This window comes from Sapajus apella, unplaced genomic scaffold (assembly GCF_009761245.1).
Source record: "Sapajus apella isolate SASKATOON/1434 unplaced genomic scaffold, GSC_monkey_1.0 scaffold37, whole genome shotgun sequence".
Taxonomy (NCBI): domain Eukaryota; kingdom Metazoa; phylum Chordata; class Mammalia; order Primates; family Cebidae; genus Sapajus; species Sapajus apella.
In genome coordinates this window covers 21,695,486-21,709,351 of record NW_022436977.1, presented here as the reverse complement: position 1 = coordinate 21,709,351, position 13,866 = coordinate 21,695,486, and the positions used below count along the sequence as shown (strand labels likewise).

Here is a 13,866-nt window from a genome sequence, read left to right as displayed (position 1 = left end):
CAATTCTCCTGCCTCAGTCTCCTGAGTAGCTGGGTTTACAGGCACGCACCACCACGCCCAGCTAATTTTTTGTATTTTTAGTAGAGACGGGGTTTCACCATGTTGGCCAGGATGGTCTCGATCTCTTGACCTCGTGATCCACCCGCCTCGGCCTCCCAAAGTGCTGGGATTACAGGCTTGAGCCACCGCGCCCGGCCATTTTCTTTTCTTTTTTCTTTTTTTTGAGACAGAGTCTTGATCTTGTCGCCTAGGCTGGAGTGCAATGGCAAGGTCTTGACTCACTGCAACCTCCACCTCCCTAGTTAAGTGATTCTTCTGTCTCAGCCTCCTGAGTAGCTGGGATTATAGGTGGCCACCACCACGCTTGGCTAATTTTTGTATTTTTAGTGGAGATGGGGTTTTACCATGTTGACCGGGCTGGTCTTGAACTCCTGACCTCAGGTGATCCGCCCATCTCAGCCTCCCAAAGTACTGGGATTACAGGTGTGACCCAGCACACCCAGCCTTATTTCAGTTTTCTATTACGTAATGGAGGCGGTCTCTAAGGAGCTCTCGCATACCAAGTGAATCCTGAGCCTTACCAAAAGGCAGGGTTTTTTCTTTTGTAAATGTTTACATTCATAATACATAGTACAGTAATAATGGATTTTACATATCCAGACTCATGACTCCCAAATCTATATCTCTGATCTAGACCTCTTCTCTGCACTTCAAGTGCCTCTATATCAAACGGCCATAGATGTCTAACAGGCATCTCAACTTAACATGATATCTCTCTAATAGGAATATTATATCCACCCCCAAACCTGTTCCTCTGTTTTTTAAGTTTTAGTAAGTGACTCCACCATTCACCTGATTTCTCCAAGATTTATCCTCAGTTATTCCCTTTCCTTCTTACTCTGTATCTCTTTCACCAGCAAGCTGTACCTTGTTTGATCTGCTTCCAGTGCATATCTTGAATCCATCCACTTCTCTCCATTTCTGTTACCCTAGTCTAAGTCATAATTATGTCATGCCTGGGTCTTCTCACTGATATTCTTGCCTCCTTATTCTCAGTTTAATACAGAGTATCCAGTGTGGTCCTTTAAAAACTTTATAATCAGCTCACTCACTTTTCAGTTTGAAATGCTTTAAAGCAGAGCAGTGATCTGGGTCCTGGCGACTGCTCCAGTTTCCACCTGGCTCATACTCTGCAAGAGGTCTTGCCAAGACCTCTCCCACCTCTGGGCTTTTCATTCGTTCCTTCTGCCTGGAATGTACTTCCCTCCGCTGATTCATTCCTGTACTTCTGGCCTCTGAGAGCCTTTCTCCCAGTTACCTTCTCATGACCCAGTTATTTCCTTCACTGAACTAATCACCATCTGTAATTATATGTTTTGTTTATTTTTTTGGTCTTTCTTCTCCCCGTTAGAATGTAAGCTCTATAATGGACATTTTGTTGTATGTGTATGTGTTGTATGTATAATGTGTGTGTATACATTTACTCAGTTCAAGTCCAGCTAAACATCATTGGGACTTCAATATAAATTAAATGATACCTGCCTCTAAAATGAATAAAAGGACATGGGCAAATACACAACTAGCCACAAGTCAGCTGTTGTGTTATAAGCAACTGTGCTTGAAGCATAATTAGCTAACCCCAAGACAGAAAGCAGCATATTCTTAGGATCCGTCAGTAATGCATTATTAAGACCAAACTCTTCCAGAGACTTGGGAGTAAGCTATGTTTCTGTTCTTTTCCAGTTGGCGTTTTTTAACATCCCCTTGATGGCTTACATATGTTGGAGCTTGCTGCAGCGGTGCTTCGGTCACAACTTCAGGTCTCATCTCCATCAAAGAAAATACTTAAAAATTATGCCAGTTCACCTACTTATGCTACTGCTGTACATCTGGCAGGTTTATTCCTGCTACTTTCTTTATGCAACATACGGCACCCTAGCTTTTTTATTCTCCCCTTTGCGGACTTGGTTGACACTGTTGACACCTGTTCTCATTCGTTGTGTGTGGACACTCAACCCCACCAAGCTTGGAATCTTCATGGTGCAGTTAAAAAGCCACCTGAACTCCTGAAGGCCATGTCTCACCACTGGCAGCTGGGCGTAAGCCCAGCCACTGTGTCTGTAGCCCAGGCTTCCACCGCGGTAGTAGGTGGAAGGCCAGTATTGGTGGGTGAGCTTCAGGGAGCTGCTGCTCCTTGGACTCCTGGATGTTGGAGAGATTACCCACTACTGATAACCTGCAGAGTGGACTGCAGAAAAGTCTCAAAAATGATGCTTTTATTCCTTCCCTCCCCAAGGAGGTAAAGGGTTGATTTACTTTTGTGAAGAGAAAACCCTGATCTAGGACACCCACAGGGTAGGGGTTAGGTGTGTGTGTATGGGAGTATCTGAGACCCAGTATGTTTATTAGGGCTACCCCATGTAAAGCATCTACCGCTGTGCTTAGAATTCAGCAGCTGTCAAAGATGCAGTTTCAGGGACAGGGAAACTGTGAGGATCTGGATCCGACCCCGACTACCCCTGAGATATGAATTCCCTGGTCTGTTTTCCCACAGGATTGCGGGCTCTCTGATTCCTTAGTCGAAAGTGTTTTCAACTAATCAAATAAATGAATGAATGATAAATAATAAATACCTTGGGCCTGAGCCTTGCTTGTGTGGCGGGGCCTCTGGGGCGAGAGAAGGCGTGGCCTGGCCTGGCTTCTGAGAATGGAATGGGTGGTACGCGACCTCTGGGAGCCGGGCGGGGTGGAGCGGGAGGAGGCAGGGCCTGACCTGGTCTCTGAGAATGGAATGGGTGGTACGGGACCTCTGGGAGCCGGACAGGGTGGGGCGAGGGGAGGCGGGGCCGGGCCTCTGGGGCGGGGCGGGGCGGCTTGTTGCCGGAAACGAGTCCCCGACGCAGCGCCCCGGAAGTAGAGTGGCTGTCACAGTGCGACTCCCACTGCGGCGGCGGAGGCCTGTGTTTGCGGCCTTCTGCGAGCGACGAGGATGGCAAGCGCAGGGGCACCTGCAACCGCAGTCCCCACCTTGGCTCCGCCTTTGGAGCAGCTCAGGCACTTGGCGGTGGAGCTGCGGTTGCTCCTGCCTCGAGTGCGGGGTGAGCTTACGGAGTTGGAACGGGCGACGGCAGGGGCGGGCTCGGGGTCTGGGAGAGGCCGGGCTCGGGTGAGGGAGGTGGCTCCGCTTACCTCAGCTTTTCTGTTCGCCACCGTTCGGCCCCTCCACACGCCATACCCACCAGTCGGCGAAGCCCAGGAGACCACTGAGGAGTTTAATCGAGAGATGTTCTGGAGAAGACTCAGTGAGTGCGCCTCCTGTCCGGGCTCCCCCTGCCTCAGCTTCTCTAGGGTTCCAAGCCCTTTCCCTCCTGCTCCCCACCGCGGGAGAGGACTGCCCTCCCCCACTGCATCCTTTCTGTGGGATGCCTTACCCACCTCGGCACCCGAGAGAGTGAAATAGAATTCTAACATTGACATTGGTAGATGTTTTTGAGAAGTCTCGGTCGGTAAGGGAACGCGCTTCTTCCAAGTCCGTGCGGCACTAACATATTGGCACCTGCCTCCCCCTCTGCCTCCCCTCAGATGAGACAGCTGTGATGGTGTCAAGGGAAGCCACGACTCTGACCACAGTCTTCTCTCAGCTTCCACTGCCATCTCCACAGGTGGGCTTCACTTTCCTGGAGTCCTTGTGCTGCCGAGTTACACATTTAGGAATCCTCTCATTTTCTTTCCATCTTTTACATGCACGCCAGATTTCTCTTCATCTGTCCAATGAGGTTACCGTTTTTCCTTCACCCGATTATGTGAAGACCAAATTGGAAAGTGCAGTTCCTGACGCAGAGTAGGCAGGTCTTCTAAACATTGATTCAATCTGAAGTTCACCCTGGTTGTTTTCCTTTCTGATAATTTTTTAAGCACTTTTTATTTGCTGGGTGTTTTCACATACTTGTTGGCCATCTGACAGTTGAGCAAGCAGACTCAGACGCACAGGTTAAAATTTTTTTAAAAAGCAGGGGAGGTAGGATTTATATCAAGATCTATCTGAGGTCTAAGCTACACTTATTCTGTTATACTACATAATACCCTTTTTATATTGAATTTTTGTATATTTAATCAGTAACATGTAGACAATATAAAATTCAAAAGAAATCAAAGTTAAGTATACTAAAAGTTTATCTTTTCACCCACTTTCTCATTTTTGTCTCCCCCGGTTCCTTTTGCATTATTCCACATATATTCTGTGCATATATATATTCATGTACATTTATCTGTATATGTCAGCTTCTTTTTACACAAATGATGAAATACCATAAACTGTTCTGGACCTTTCTTTATAGAAATTAACAATATATCTTGGAAATCAACTCTTAGCAGTACCTATAAAGTTGCTCAGTTCTTTGTCATGACTGCATGGTATTCAATAGAGTAGATATAAACATTATTTAAGCAGTACTGTATGTGGACATTTAAGTTGTTCCCAAATTACAATTACTGCAAACAGTTCTGTGATGAATTATCTAATTCTGTTTATGTGTGTATATCAGTAGAAAAAAATCCCAGAAGTGGAATTGCTAGAACAAAGAATTTATGCATTTTTAATATTCCTTTATGATAAAACTAATGAAAGTAAACATATTGGCTATGACCAGGTATGCTCTATGCTCAGTTTTTCTAGAGCTGTGTATCCTTAATATGGGAGTAAGATTCTTGTAAAATGGCATATTCATTGTCTTATTTGATTTTCATAGTCAATAGTTTCAATTTCTCAGTCTATATATACAGGTGTTTGGAAAGAATATAAATATCTTCTGCTACATGTACCTACAATGATAAACTCTCTCCCCCTACATACCTTTGAGTTTGTTTGTTTGTTAATTTGTTTGTTTGTTTGTTTTGAGACAGAGTCTCACTCTGTCTCTGAGGCTGGAGTGCAGTGGCAAGATCTTGGCTCACTGCAACCTCCGCCTCCCGAGATCAAGCAATTCTTCTGCCTCAGCCTCCTGAGTAGCTGGGATTACAGGTGTCCACGGCCATGCCCAGCTAATTTTTGTATTTTTAGTAGAGACAGGGTTTCACTATGTTGGCCAAGCTGGTCTCATACTCCTGACCTCAGGTGATTCACAGGCCTCAGCCTCGCAAAGTGCTGGGATTACAGGTGTGAGCCACTGTGCCTGGCTTGCCTTTGAGATTTTCTATGAGGAAACAAGAGATGAATTGTATGAGAGCACTTCAAAAGATCATGGAAAATAGACTACTTATTTCAAAAAGAGTAGTTAATATTGTCTTATTTTTCTTATCTGCTAACCTGTTTCTTTCAAATAAACTTGGGACTTGTTGCTAAAACTCACTGCAAGTAAGATACCATGAGGAGGCAGCATAGAACTGATTTTCTATACATGCTCAGGATAGTAGTTACTCTCATAGATGAAAAATTAGAATATGGATTTATTTGAAATATATACAAATATTCATGTATATAAATATATTCAAATAAATATATGTATACACACACACATATATATCTATATCTATAGATATAGATATAGATATAGATATACACATGAATCATCATTGCCTTCTTGGGATCTCACCACTTTAGTCCTACTAAAAGATGAGTTGTTTTGTTTTTTTTTTAATTTCAGTCTGTATGGACTGATACTTTAATAAAATTATGTGCTTGGATGTTGAAGAAATGTCAAATTGCCATAAAAGTTTCTAAACACTCTCAGTCACTGTCCTTATCTCATCCCTGACTGGTCACAAACAGTTTGTAGACTGGCACCAACCTGGACCACATTTGCATAGTATTGACTTGGAATTTAACAGAAAATTGAGGACAAGGAAGATGAGAAAGCCAGTGACCACTTAGAAGAAAAATAGTCAACATGGAACATTGTTGAGTCCATGCTAGTACCTTTAGTTACATATTGTGATTCTGTTGAGAGAGACAGATTAATGGACTAATATAGAAGCTGGTCCATCAGTTGTTCTGTCTCTCTCTCTCTTTTCTGTAAAGGACCAGTTAGTAAATACTTTATACTTTGTAACCAGCTACCCAACTCTGCCCTTGTAGAGCAAACACAACTACAGACATTTAAACCAGTGAGCATAGCTGTGTCCCAATACACTTTATTTACAAAAACAGGCAGTGGGGCCTGAGTTGGCCTGTGGACCACAGTTTGCCAACTGCTGGCCTAAGATATCATGAATATCTTTGGACACAGAGTATCAGGAATAAGTTTTTTCCTGCTGTTTTTTAATGGTTTATTGAGTTGTCAGCCCAGTGTATACTATATAACTAACTCCTCTTTGGTATGTGATCAGTATAGCAGAAGGCCTAACTTCATACCAGGACTTCAGAAAATGTTTGATAATGCTGTTGAAATATCTGTTCTAGTCTGGGCATGTTGGCTCACGCCTGTAATCCCAATACTTTGAGAGGCCAATGCAGGTGGATCACCTGATGTCAGGAGTTCAAGACCAGCATGGCCAAATGGCAAGATCCCATCTCTACTAAAAATACAAAAATTAGCCAGGTGTGGTGGCAGGTGCCTGTAATCCCAGCTACTTGGGAGGCTGAGGCAGGAGAATTGCTTGAACCTGGGAGGTGGAGGTTGCAGTGAGCCAAGGTTGTGCCATTGCATTCCAGCCTGGTTGACAAAGCAAGACTCTGTCTCAAAAAAAAAAAAAAAAAAAAAAAAAAGAAAAGAAAAGAAAAATTTGCTCTATTCCACAGTGGAAGGATTATGATCTAATCTGTTTCCTTTTTCATAGGAAACCCAGAAGTTCTGTGAACAAGTCCATGCTGCCATCAAGGCATTTATTGCAGTATACTATTTGTTTCCAAAGGATCAGGGTAAGCCATATAAGTGTTGCATTTATAGTGCAGATCTTTGCTGATATTGTGGATTATGTCCTGTGATTTTTACCTTTACCCAACTTGAACATGTAACTTTCTCCCATAAAACACAGTCAGAGATAATTTTATAATGTAAATAACTTCTATAAACAAGCCATTATTCTAAGATACAGATGCTTTGTTCTATTACTTCCCATCTCCCCTGCCTTGCCTGAATCTTAAGGCTTTTAATTCTCGCAGGCTCCTCCCTCTCAAACCCATTTTTAACACCACAGATACTGGCTGGCTCTCAGCCCCATATGAAGGCTCAGGTCATCCTTACTCTCCTCCACCCATGTTATATCTCACCCTATTTTGGAACATCTTCACAGGTTAAATGGCCTACAGCCCTGCCTGTAGAATCATGCGTTGATTATAATCGTGCCAAAATTATAACTGAATACATGTCATAGATCTTCAGGGTTACTACTCAAGTGGTTTAAACTTCAAGTGTTTCATCTACAGTTGTTATGAGGTCATGGTCCTTAATGAATGAATACATGATGTCACAGAAAGATTTTGTTCCAGATCTCTTTTGAAGAAAACACTAAGAAATGGCAGGAGGGGCAAGAAAATGCCATGGGGATATAAGTAAGACCTGAGTTTTGTGTTAGCATGTAGGTTAAAGCATGTGGATGTACATTATCTTATATTCTTTAATGCTTAGACTCAGGAAAGCAGATGCTGCTTCTGAAAAGAACACCAGACTGCTTATTCTTTGGGTTTGGCCACAGGAATCACCCTGAGAAAGCTGGTACGGGGCGCCACCCTGGACATCGTGGATGGCATGGCTCAGCTCATGGAAGTACTTTCCATCACTCCAACTCAGAGGTAGTGATGCCACAGTTTAGGTTATCAGTTATTGGGCTCCTTGCCTGAGAGGGGAAAAGCTCATTTTAACAGCAAAGTTACTGACAGCTGAGAGTAATGACCAGCAGGAAGGAGCTTTTTACAAGACAGGAACCTAGGTTATTGATATATCCTTACTGATTTCTTTCCCCAGCCCTGAGAACAACGACCTTATTTCCTACAACAGTGTCTGGGTTGCATGCCAGCAGATGCCTCAGATACCAAGAGGTGAGTGAAAGTGGGAAGTGGGCCATGTCTGCTGGCCAAAGCAGAGAGACCTTTTCCTGCTTTATAACATGTATATTTGAATTTATATAAACAGTCTGGTGAAATATATATATATTATATTACCAGAAGTGATAGGTATTAATACTTTTGTCATTCTCTAGTTTTCATATTTCTAAATTCCACTCCCCCTTGCTGTGGTTCTGTCTCTTGTTGAACAAATACAGTTTATTTTCCTAGTCCTACCCCAAGAGTAGTATTATGGAACACACTGAAGCAGTTATTAGGTAGAGCCAGCTAGGCAAAAACAGTGGTTGTCCAAGAGGACCGTGATGATAAACATCATGTGACCATTTCATTTCTTCTTGTGGTAAATAAAATACAAGCTTTTGATACTCCTGTCTAGATACCAGGGGATGTAGTGAGAAGAATTTTAGATTAAACCACCACTGTTGTCAACCATCCTTGGCACTGCCTTCATTAGGAACAGTGTGGTTGTCCTTTGCAGTCTTAAGAAAATTGTTGGGTTTCTCCTCTAATTCTAGTGCTTCTGATCTTTCACTCATAGATAACAAAGCTGCAGCTCTTTTGATGCTGACCAAGAATGTGGACTTTGTGAAGGATGCACATGAAGAAATGGAGCGGGTGAGGGGACCTTCATCGCTGGAAGGCAACTCTTTGACTAGTAGATGAGAGTTGATTATAGAGAGAGATTCCCTAAGCATTGACCAGATAGGTCTTATTCTCACTACTGTCCTCTGTCTTCCATCTGTCATTCCTTGTTTGTGTGTGATTTAGTACCACTCTTCTCTGTTCCCTTACTGGACAAGGAGAGCGAAAACAGGGTTTGTGAAGTAATTCAACTCCATAGCTATTAGTGAAGTGGCTGGCTAAGGTTTTTGGACAACGAAGGCATGCTGCTAAAAGTATAATAGGCCCCCTTTTTTTGCTTTTTCTCTTATTTTTTGCACATACATCATGGTATGTCTTAGGCTGTGGAAGAATGTGACCCTTACTCTGGCCTCTTGAATGATACTGAGGAGAACAACTCCGACAACCACAATGATGAGGATGATGTGTTGGGGTTTCCAAGCAATCAGGACTTGTATTGGTCAGAGGATGATCAAGAGCTCATAATCCCATGCCTTGCACTGGTGAGAGCATCCAAAGCCTGCCTGAAGAAAATCCGGATCTTAGTGGCAGAGAATGGGAAGAAGGATCAGGTGGCACAGCTGGATGACATTGTGGATATTTCTGATGAAATCAGCCCTAGGTGAGTGTGACCCCCACTTGAAACATCTGAGCAGCAGCATTCTGATCTCAGTTTGTACTATCACCCCAAGGTTTCTTCCCAGTTTATTTATATTTTGAAAGTTTTCAAACATATAGGAAAGTAAAAAAAGTACTTCAGTGAACACCCCTACATCCTTCCATTAGATTCGCCTATTGTTCACATTTTTTCCTGTATTGGTTTATTTCTCAAAAGATAGATGTTTCATATTTATTCCAGAATGATTTGAGAGTAAATTGCAGAAAGCAATGACATTCACTCCTAAATACTTAAGTATGTATCTCCTGAAGTACTTTTATTCCTGCTCTTATTGTCACATCCAAGAAATTTGACATTGAATGTAATATTATCTAATATTTAGATTTCTCCAGTTGCCTCTATCTAAAATGTCATCTAAATTCAGGGTTCTATCAAGGTCTCACATTGCATTTAATTGTCATCTCTTTAGTCTCTTGAAAGCTAGAACAGTTCCTATCCTTTGTAGTCTCTAAAAATCAACATTTTAAAAAGAAATCAGGTCAGTTGTCTTGTAAAATATCCAACAATCGGATTCATGTGATTGTTTTCTCATTTTTTGCAAGAATGTTATGTAATTGAATGTTTTGTGCTTCTCATTTTATCATATCAGGGAGGTACATGATGTTGGTTTGCCTCATTATTGGTGGTTCTAAATTTGATCACTTGGTTAAAGTGGCGCTCACTTTAGGAAAGGTAACTTTTATTCTAATTTTAGTTCCATTGATGAACCTGCCTGCCTACATTAGTTATTAAACTGATGGTTTCACATCCTCACATTTTTGACTGAATCGATCATGCACCCTACTATGAACCAAGGGAATTTTTCCCCCAGCTTCCTCGTGAAATGGGATATGCATGTTTCAATAAAGACTGGTTGAACTCATTCTGCATTAGTTGCCCAATTGCCCAGTTTTAAAAACTGACAGGCTTCCTGGATGTCAGATAAGCAAAAAGAAAAAAGGAAAAAAAAACTGACAGGCATTTCTGGGACAGTTTCTCACTGTTGACATCCATAGTTGTGTACTAGAAACAACCTGGCTGCATTTCTTTTTTTTGTTAATGGTTACTTTTGTTTTCTGCTCTTAGTGTGGATGATTTGGCTCTGAGCATATATCCACCTATGTGTCACCTGACTGTGCGAATCAATGTAAGTACTGGCTTTGAGGGAATAGCTACAGATCTAATGGGAAGAATTTCACTAATCATTAGTATTTCCTCTAAGCTATAGTGTACATATTTATTTGTCACATTTGGATGGAAGTACAACAATAATGTCACAATTCTCGCATGCATTTGTGCTTAATAAATAGTTGCTAAAGTTTAATTATTAATAGCCATGAGCTTTGGTAGTTCTCTCTTCCATAATCACCTGGGTAATCATTTAGAAAAGCCTAAAGGCCTTAGAAAATGCTGCTTTGAGGCTGGACATGGTAGCTCACGCCTGTAATCCCAGCACTCTGGGAGGCTGAGGCAGGCGGATCACCTGAGGTCAGGAGTTCGAGACCAGCCCGGCCAACATGGTGAAACCTTGTCTCTGCTAAGAATACAAAAATTAGCTGGGCATCACATGCCTATAATCCCAGCTACTCAGGAGGCTGAGGCAGAAGAATCATTTGAACCCAGGAGATGGAGGTTGCAGTGAGCCGAGATTGTGCCACTGAACGCCAGCCTGGGCAACAGAGCAAGACTCCGTCTCAAAAAAAAAAAAAAAAGAGAAAAAAGAAAAGAAAATGCTTCTTTGAAAAGAAAGTCTTAATTACACAGTAATTTAGGAACTTCTCAACCTAAAGTCACACGTTTCTAATTTCTAGACTAGGTAGCAATTAGATTGAACTCTAGCTATTGGTGAAGTAGCTCGCTGAGGTCGCAGTTTCTTAATTCTAGTTTAGACAGAAATAAGTGTTACAGAAACATACTCTGTTCTAATACAAACCCATTGTGTGATTTAACCATGGAGAGTCAAGTTTCTTATAAATATCTGATTTCATTGTATTCTTTGAAGTTCTGTGCCTTTTACTGGAGAGAGTTCTTTCTAATGTTATTGGAAAGAACACTAAAACTGCCAAATGGCTTATATTTTAAAGTTGAACATATCAATTCTAGTAATAGCTGATAAACTGGATAATGGAAACTAGATTCGTCAGATGTTCTTCAGGATGTACAAACACCTTGAAGTAGAATAGGATCCTTTTGGGCATTAACTTTAAAAATTGACTTCCTAAGAAATAAACATCTTTAGCAGTGTGCCTAGTCAGCTATCCCAAACACAGCATCTGCTCTAGCAATTTTTAAAGGCGTACTGCACATGTATCTTTTTTTTTTTGAGAGAGAGAGAGTCTTACTCCCTCACCAGGCACCAGGCTGGAGTGCAGTGGCACGATCTTGGCTCACTGCAATTTCCACCTCCTGGGTTCAAGCAATTCTCCTGCCTCAGCCTCCTGAGTAGCTGGGACTACAGGCACACGCCACCATGCCCAGCTAATTTTTGTATTGTTAGTAGAGAAACGTCTCCATGTTATTATTATATTGGCAGTGTTAAAATCCTTTATAAGGTTTAAAAAAAAAAAACAGGAAACATTATAGTAACAGTATTAACAAGATCTTGCTAAAAAGAAAAGAACCCATAATCCCATCACCCCAACGTAATCAGCATTTTTGTTTTTGCATGCTTCCTTCAGGGTTCTTTTTCTAAATATATATTTTTTAATCATTTGGGTCTTTCAAAATATTTGAGCTTGCCTTTTTATGGTAGGGCTCAGGGTAACTTCTATGTTTCTTTTCTAGTCTGCGAAACTTGTGTCAGTCTTAAAGAAGGCACTTGAAATCACAAAGTAAGTATGAAGACTTTTCAGATAACTTTTTGAGGGTAAAATGGAGCTCCTGTCCAGACATTCTCAACTCCTAAGCCCCCATTTCAAGGAGTGGGAAAGGGTGGGTGTGGGATTTTCTTTCAACTTCAGTTATGGGGCATCTAAGTTTCTGCAAAGAAGCACCCCTTTAAAAAAATTAGTTTTCCCTGTGCTTCCTCCTGAGGATAGGTTTTCCCTTGACACCCTAATAAGTTTAACTTATTTTTTTCTATTCTATTCATAGAGCAAGTCATGTGACCCCTCAGCCAGAAGATAGTTGGATCCCTTTACTTATTAATGCCATTGATCATTGCATGAATAGAATCAAGGAGCTCACTCAGAGTGAACTTGAATTATGAGTTTTCAGGTTCATTTATATTCTCTTCTCCCCTTCTCACCATAATGGTCAGGCTCTGATGTCTCCTTTTAAAATGGAGCTAGAATGCTTGCTGGATTGAAAGGGAGTGCCTGTTTATATTTAGCAAGAGACACTATTACCAAAGATTGTTGGTTAGTCTAGATTGGCACCTATTTATAAACCATATGCAAGTAATATATTTTTCTGTGCTATATGTAAAAAATAATTGCATGATTTCTCATTCCTAAGTCATTTCTCAGAGATTCCTAGGAAAGCTGCCTTATTTGCTTTTTGCTGTAAATTGTTTTCATTGTAAAGATGTTGATGGTCTCAATAAAATGCTAACCTGCCAGTGACTGAGTGCCCTTCCAAAGTTTCTTTTTACCAGAAATACAGTGGATTGAGACTAAAACATTGCTTTCATTTGGGTTTGTAGGTTTAAAAATCTGATTCTGATCAGAAGTGTATTTAGAACAAAACCCTTTATTTAGAAAAGGTTACTCCAAAATTCATCTTAGTATTTCACCATGTTATATATTATTATCAACAAGTCCTTCTGAATATTATCTCAGGTTACTCCATGTCTCTAAAATATATTGGCATTGAGCTGTTAGGTTTGCCCACCTTGTTGAACAGATTTATTTCCTTATATGTATTTGTATTGTCCTCTGTTACATGTGTCCCCAAATGTAAATACCAAATTTTTACAAATCAACATTTTTTTAGTGTATAAGAGATTTTATGTAATTTTAAGGGCCTTTTCAGTTCATCCTTTTGCAAAACCATCACCACTTAATTATACTTTTGCATCAGTCTAGAAGACTTCATACTGGAAAGCAGCGTAAACCTGTAGTGATGTATATTCTGGTGAGCTGAATTGGGCCTTCTGCATGTGCTGCAGGCCCCCACCACCTCTAATGCCTGTCCTTTTCCTTCTGTAGGTGTAATTCTTCACATATGCCTTTCTACTCTCTCTAGGTATAATCAGCAACAGTCATTCTTTGAGTGACTAGTGTATACTGGGGGTTGAAATTCCTTAAGCCAAATGTGTTTTAATTTACTGTTTGAAAGTGCCATTTTGTACTGTTAATAAGTGTCATAAAGGGAAGGAACTAAAACTAAACTGATAGAGTGCCAAGGCAACAAAATAACAAACAAAATAACTTTGTACAAAAGGAGTCTAGTTCTTTCTTCTTATAGAGCCTATTTTTTATATACTTCTTTAAAAAATATTTTTCTACTGGACCAAATTCATGTTATTAACATCAGACTTTAATTGTGGGATACTTAATAACATAGAACTCTAATATAAAGATTTATCTATAGCCGAATAATTCTCTCAGGCCCTATATAACTTTGTTCAGTCATGTTTGGATCT

At 40.9% G+C, this 13,866-nt stretch overlaps 2 protein-coding genes across 11 annotated transcripts in view; both read left to right on the top strand.

Annotated features, from left to right (window-relative positions):
• The window catches only part of TMEM62 (transmembrane protein 62), a 49,920-nt gene extending 47,279 nt beyond the window's left edge, over positions 1–2,641 (top strand). For all 10 annotated transcript variants that reach the window (XM_032297723.1, XM_032297726.1, XM_032297725.1 and 7 more), the window contains one exon: positions 1,744–2,641. In XM_032297723.1, the coding sequence (XP_032153614.1) occupies positions 1,744–2,070 (327 nt within the window). In that variant the 3' untranslated portion in view covers positions 2,071–2,641. The remainder of the gene's footprint in view (positions 1–1,743) is intronic.
• A 122-nt stretch (positions 2,642–2,763) lies between these two features.
• On the top strand, positions 2,764–13,708 carry CCNDBP1 (cyclin D1 binding protein 1). Its single transcript, XM_032297733.1, has 11 exons — positions 2,764–3,098; positions 3,243–3,302; positions 3,583–3,662; positions 6,775–6,856; positions 7,633–7,729; positions 7,902–7,975; positions 8,541–8,617; positions 8,965–9,245; positions 10,368–10,428; positions 12,066–12,112; positions 12,375–13,708. Exons 1-11 carry the CDS (start codon positions 2,990–2,992, stop codon positions 12,487–12,489), a joined length of 1,083 nt encoding a protein of 360 aa, XP_032153624.1. The 5' UTR covers positions 2,764–2,989; the 3' UTR covers positions 12,490–13,708.
• The last annotated feature ends 158 nt before the right edge of the window (positions 13,709–13,866 follow it).

Excerpts from the sequence above, each read along its gene's own strand:
- CCNDBP1 (XM_032297733.1), top strand. The coding sequence starts at position 2,990 with ATGGCAAGCGCAGGGGCACCTGCAACCGCAGTCCCCACCTTGGCTCCG. Across the intron at positions 6,857-7,632 it reads TTTGTTTCCAAAGGATCAGG|GAATCACCCTGAGAAAGCTG; the intron begins GTAAGCCATATA and ends GTTTGGCCACAG. Across the intron at positions 12,113-12,374 it reads AAGGCACTTGAAATCACAAA|AGCAAGTCATGTGACCCCTC; the intron begins GTAAGTATGAAG and ends TTCTATTCATAG.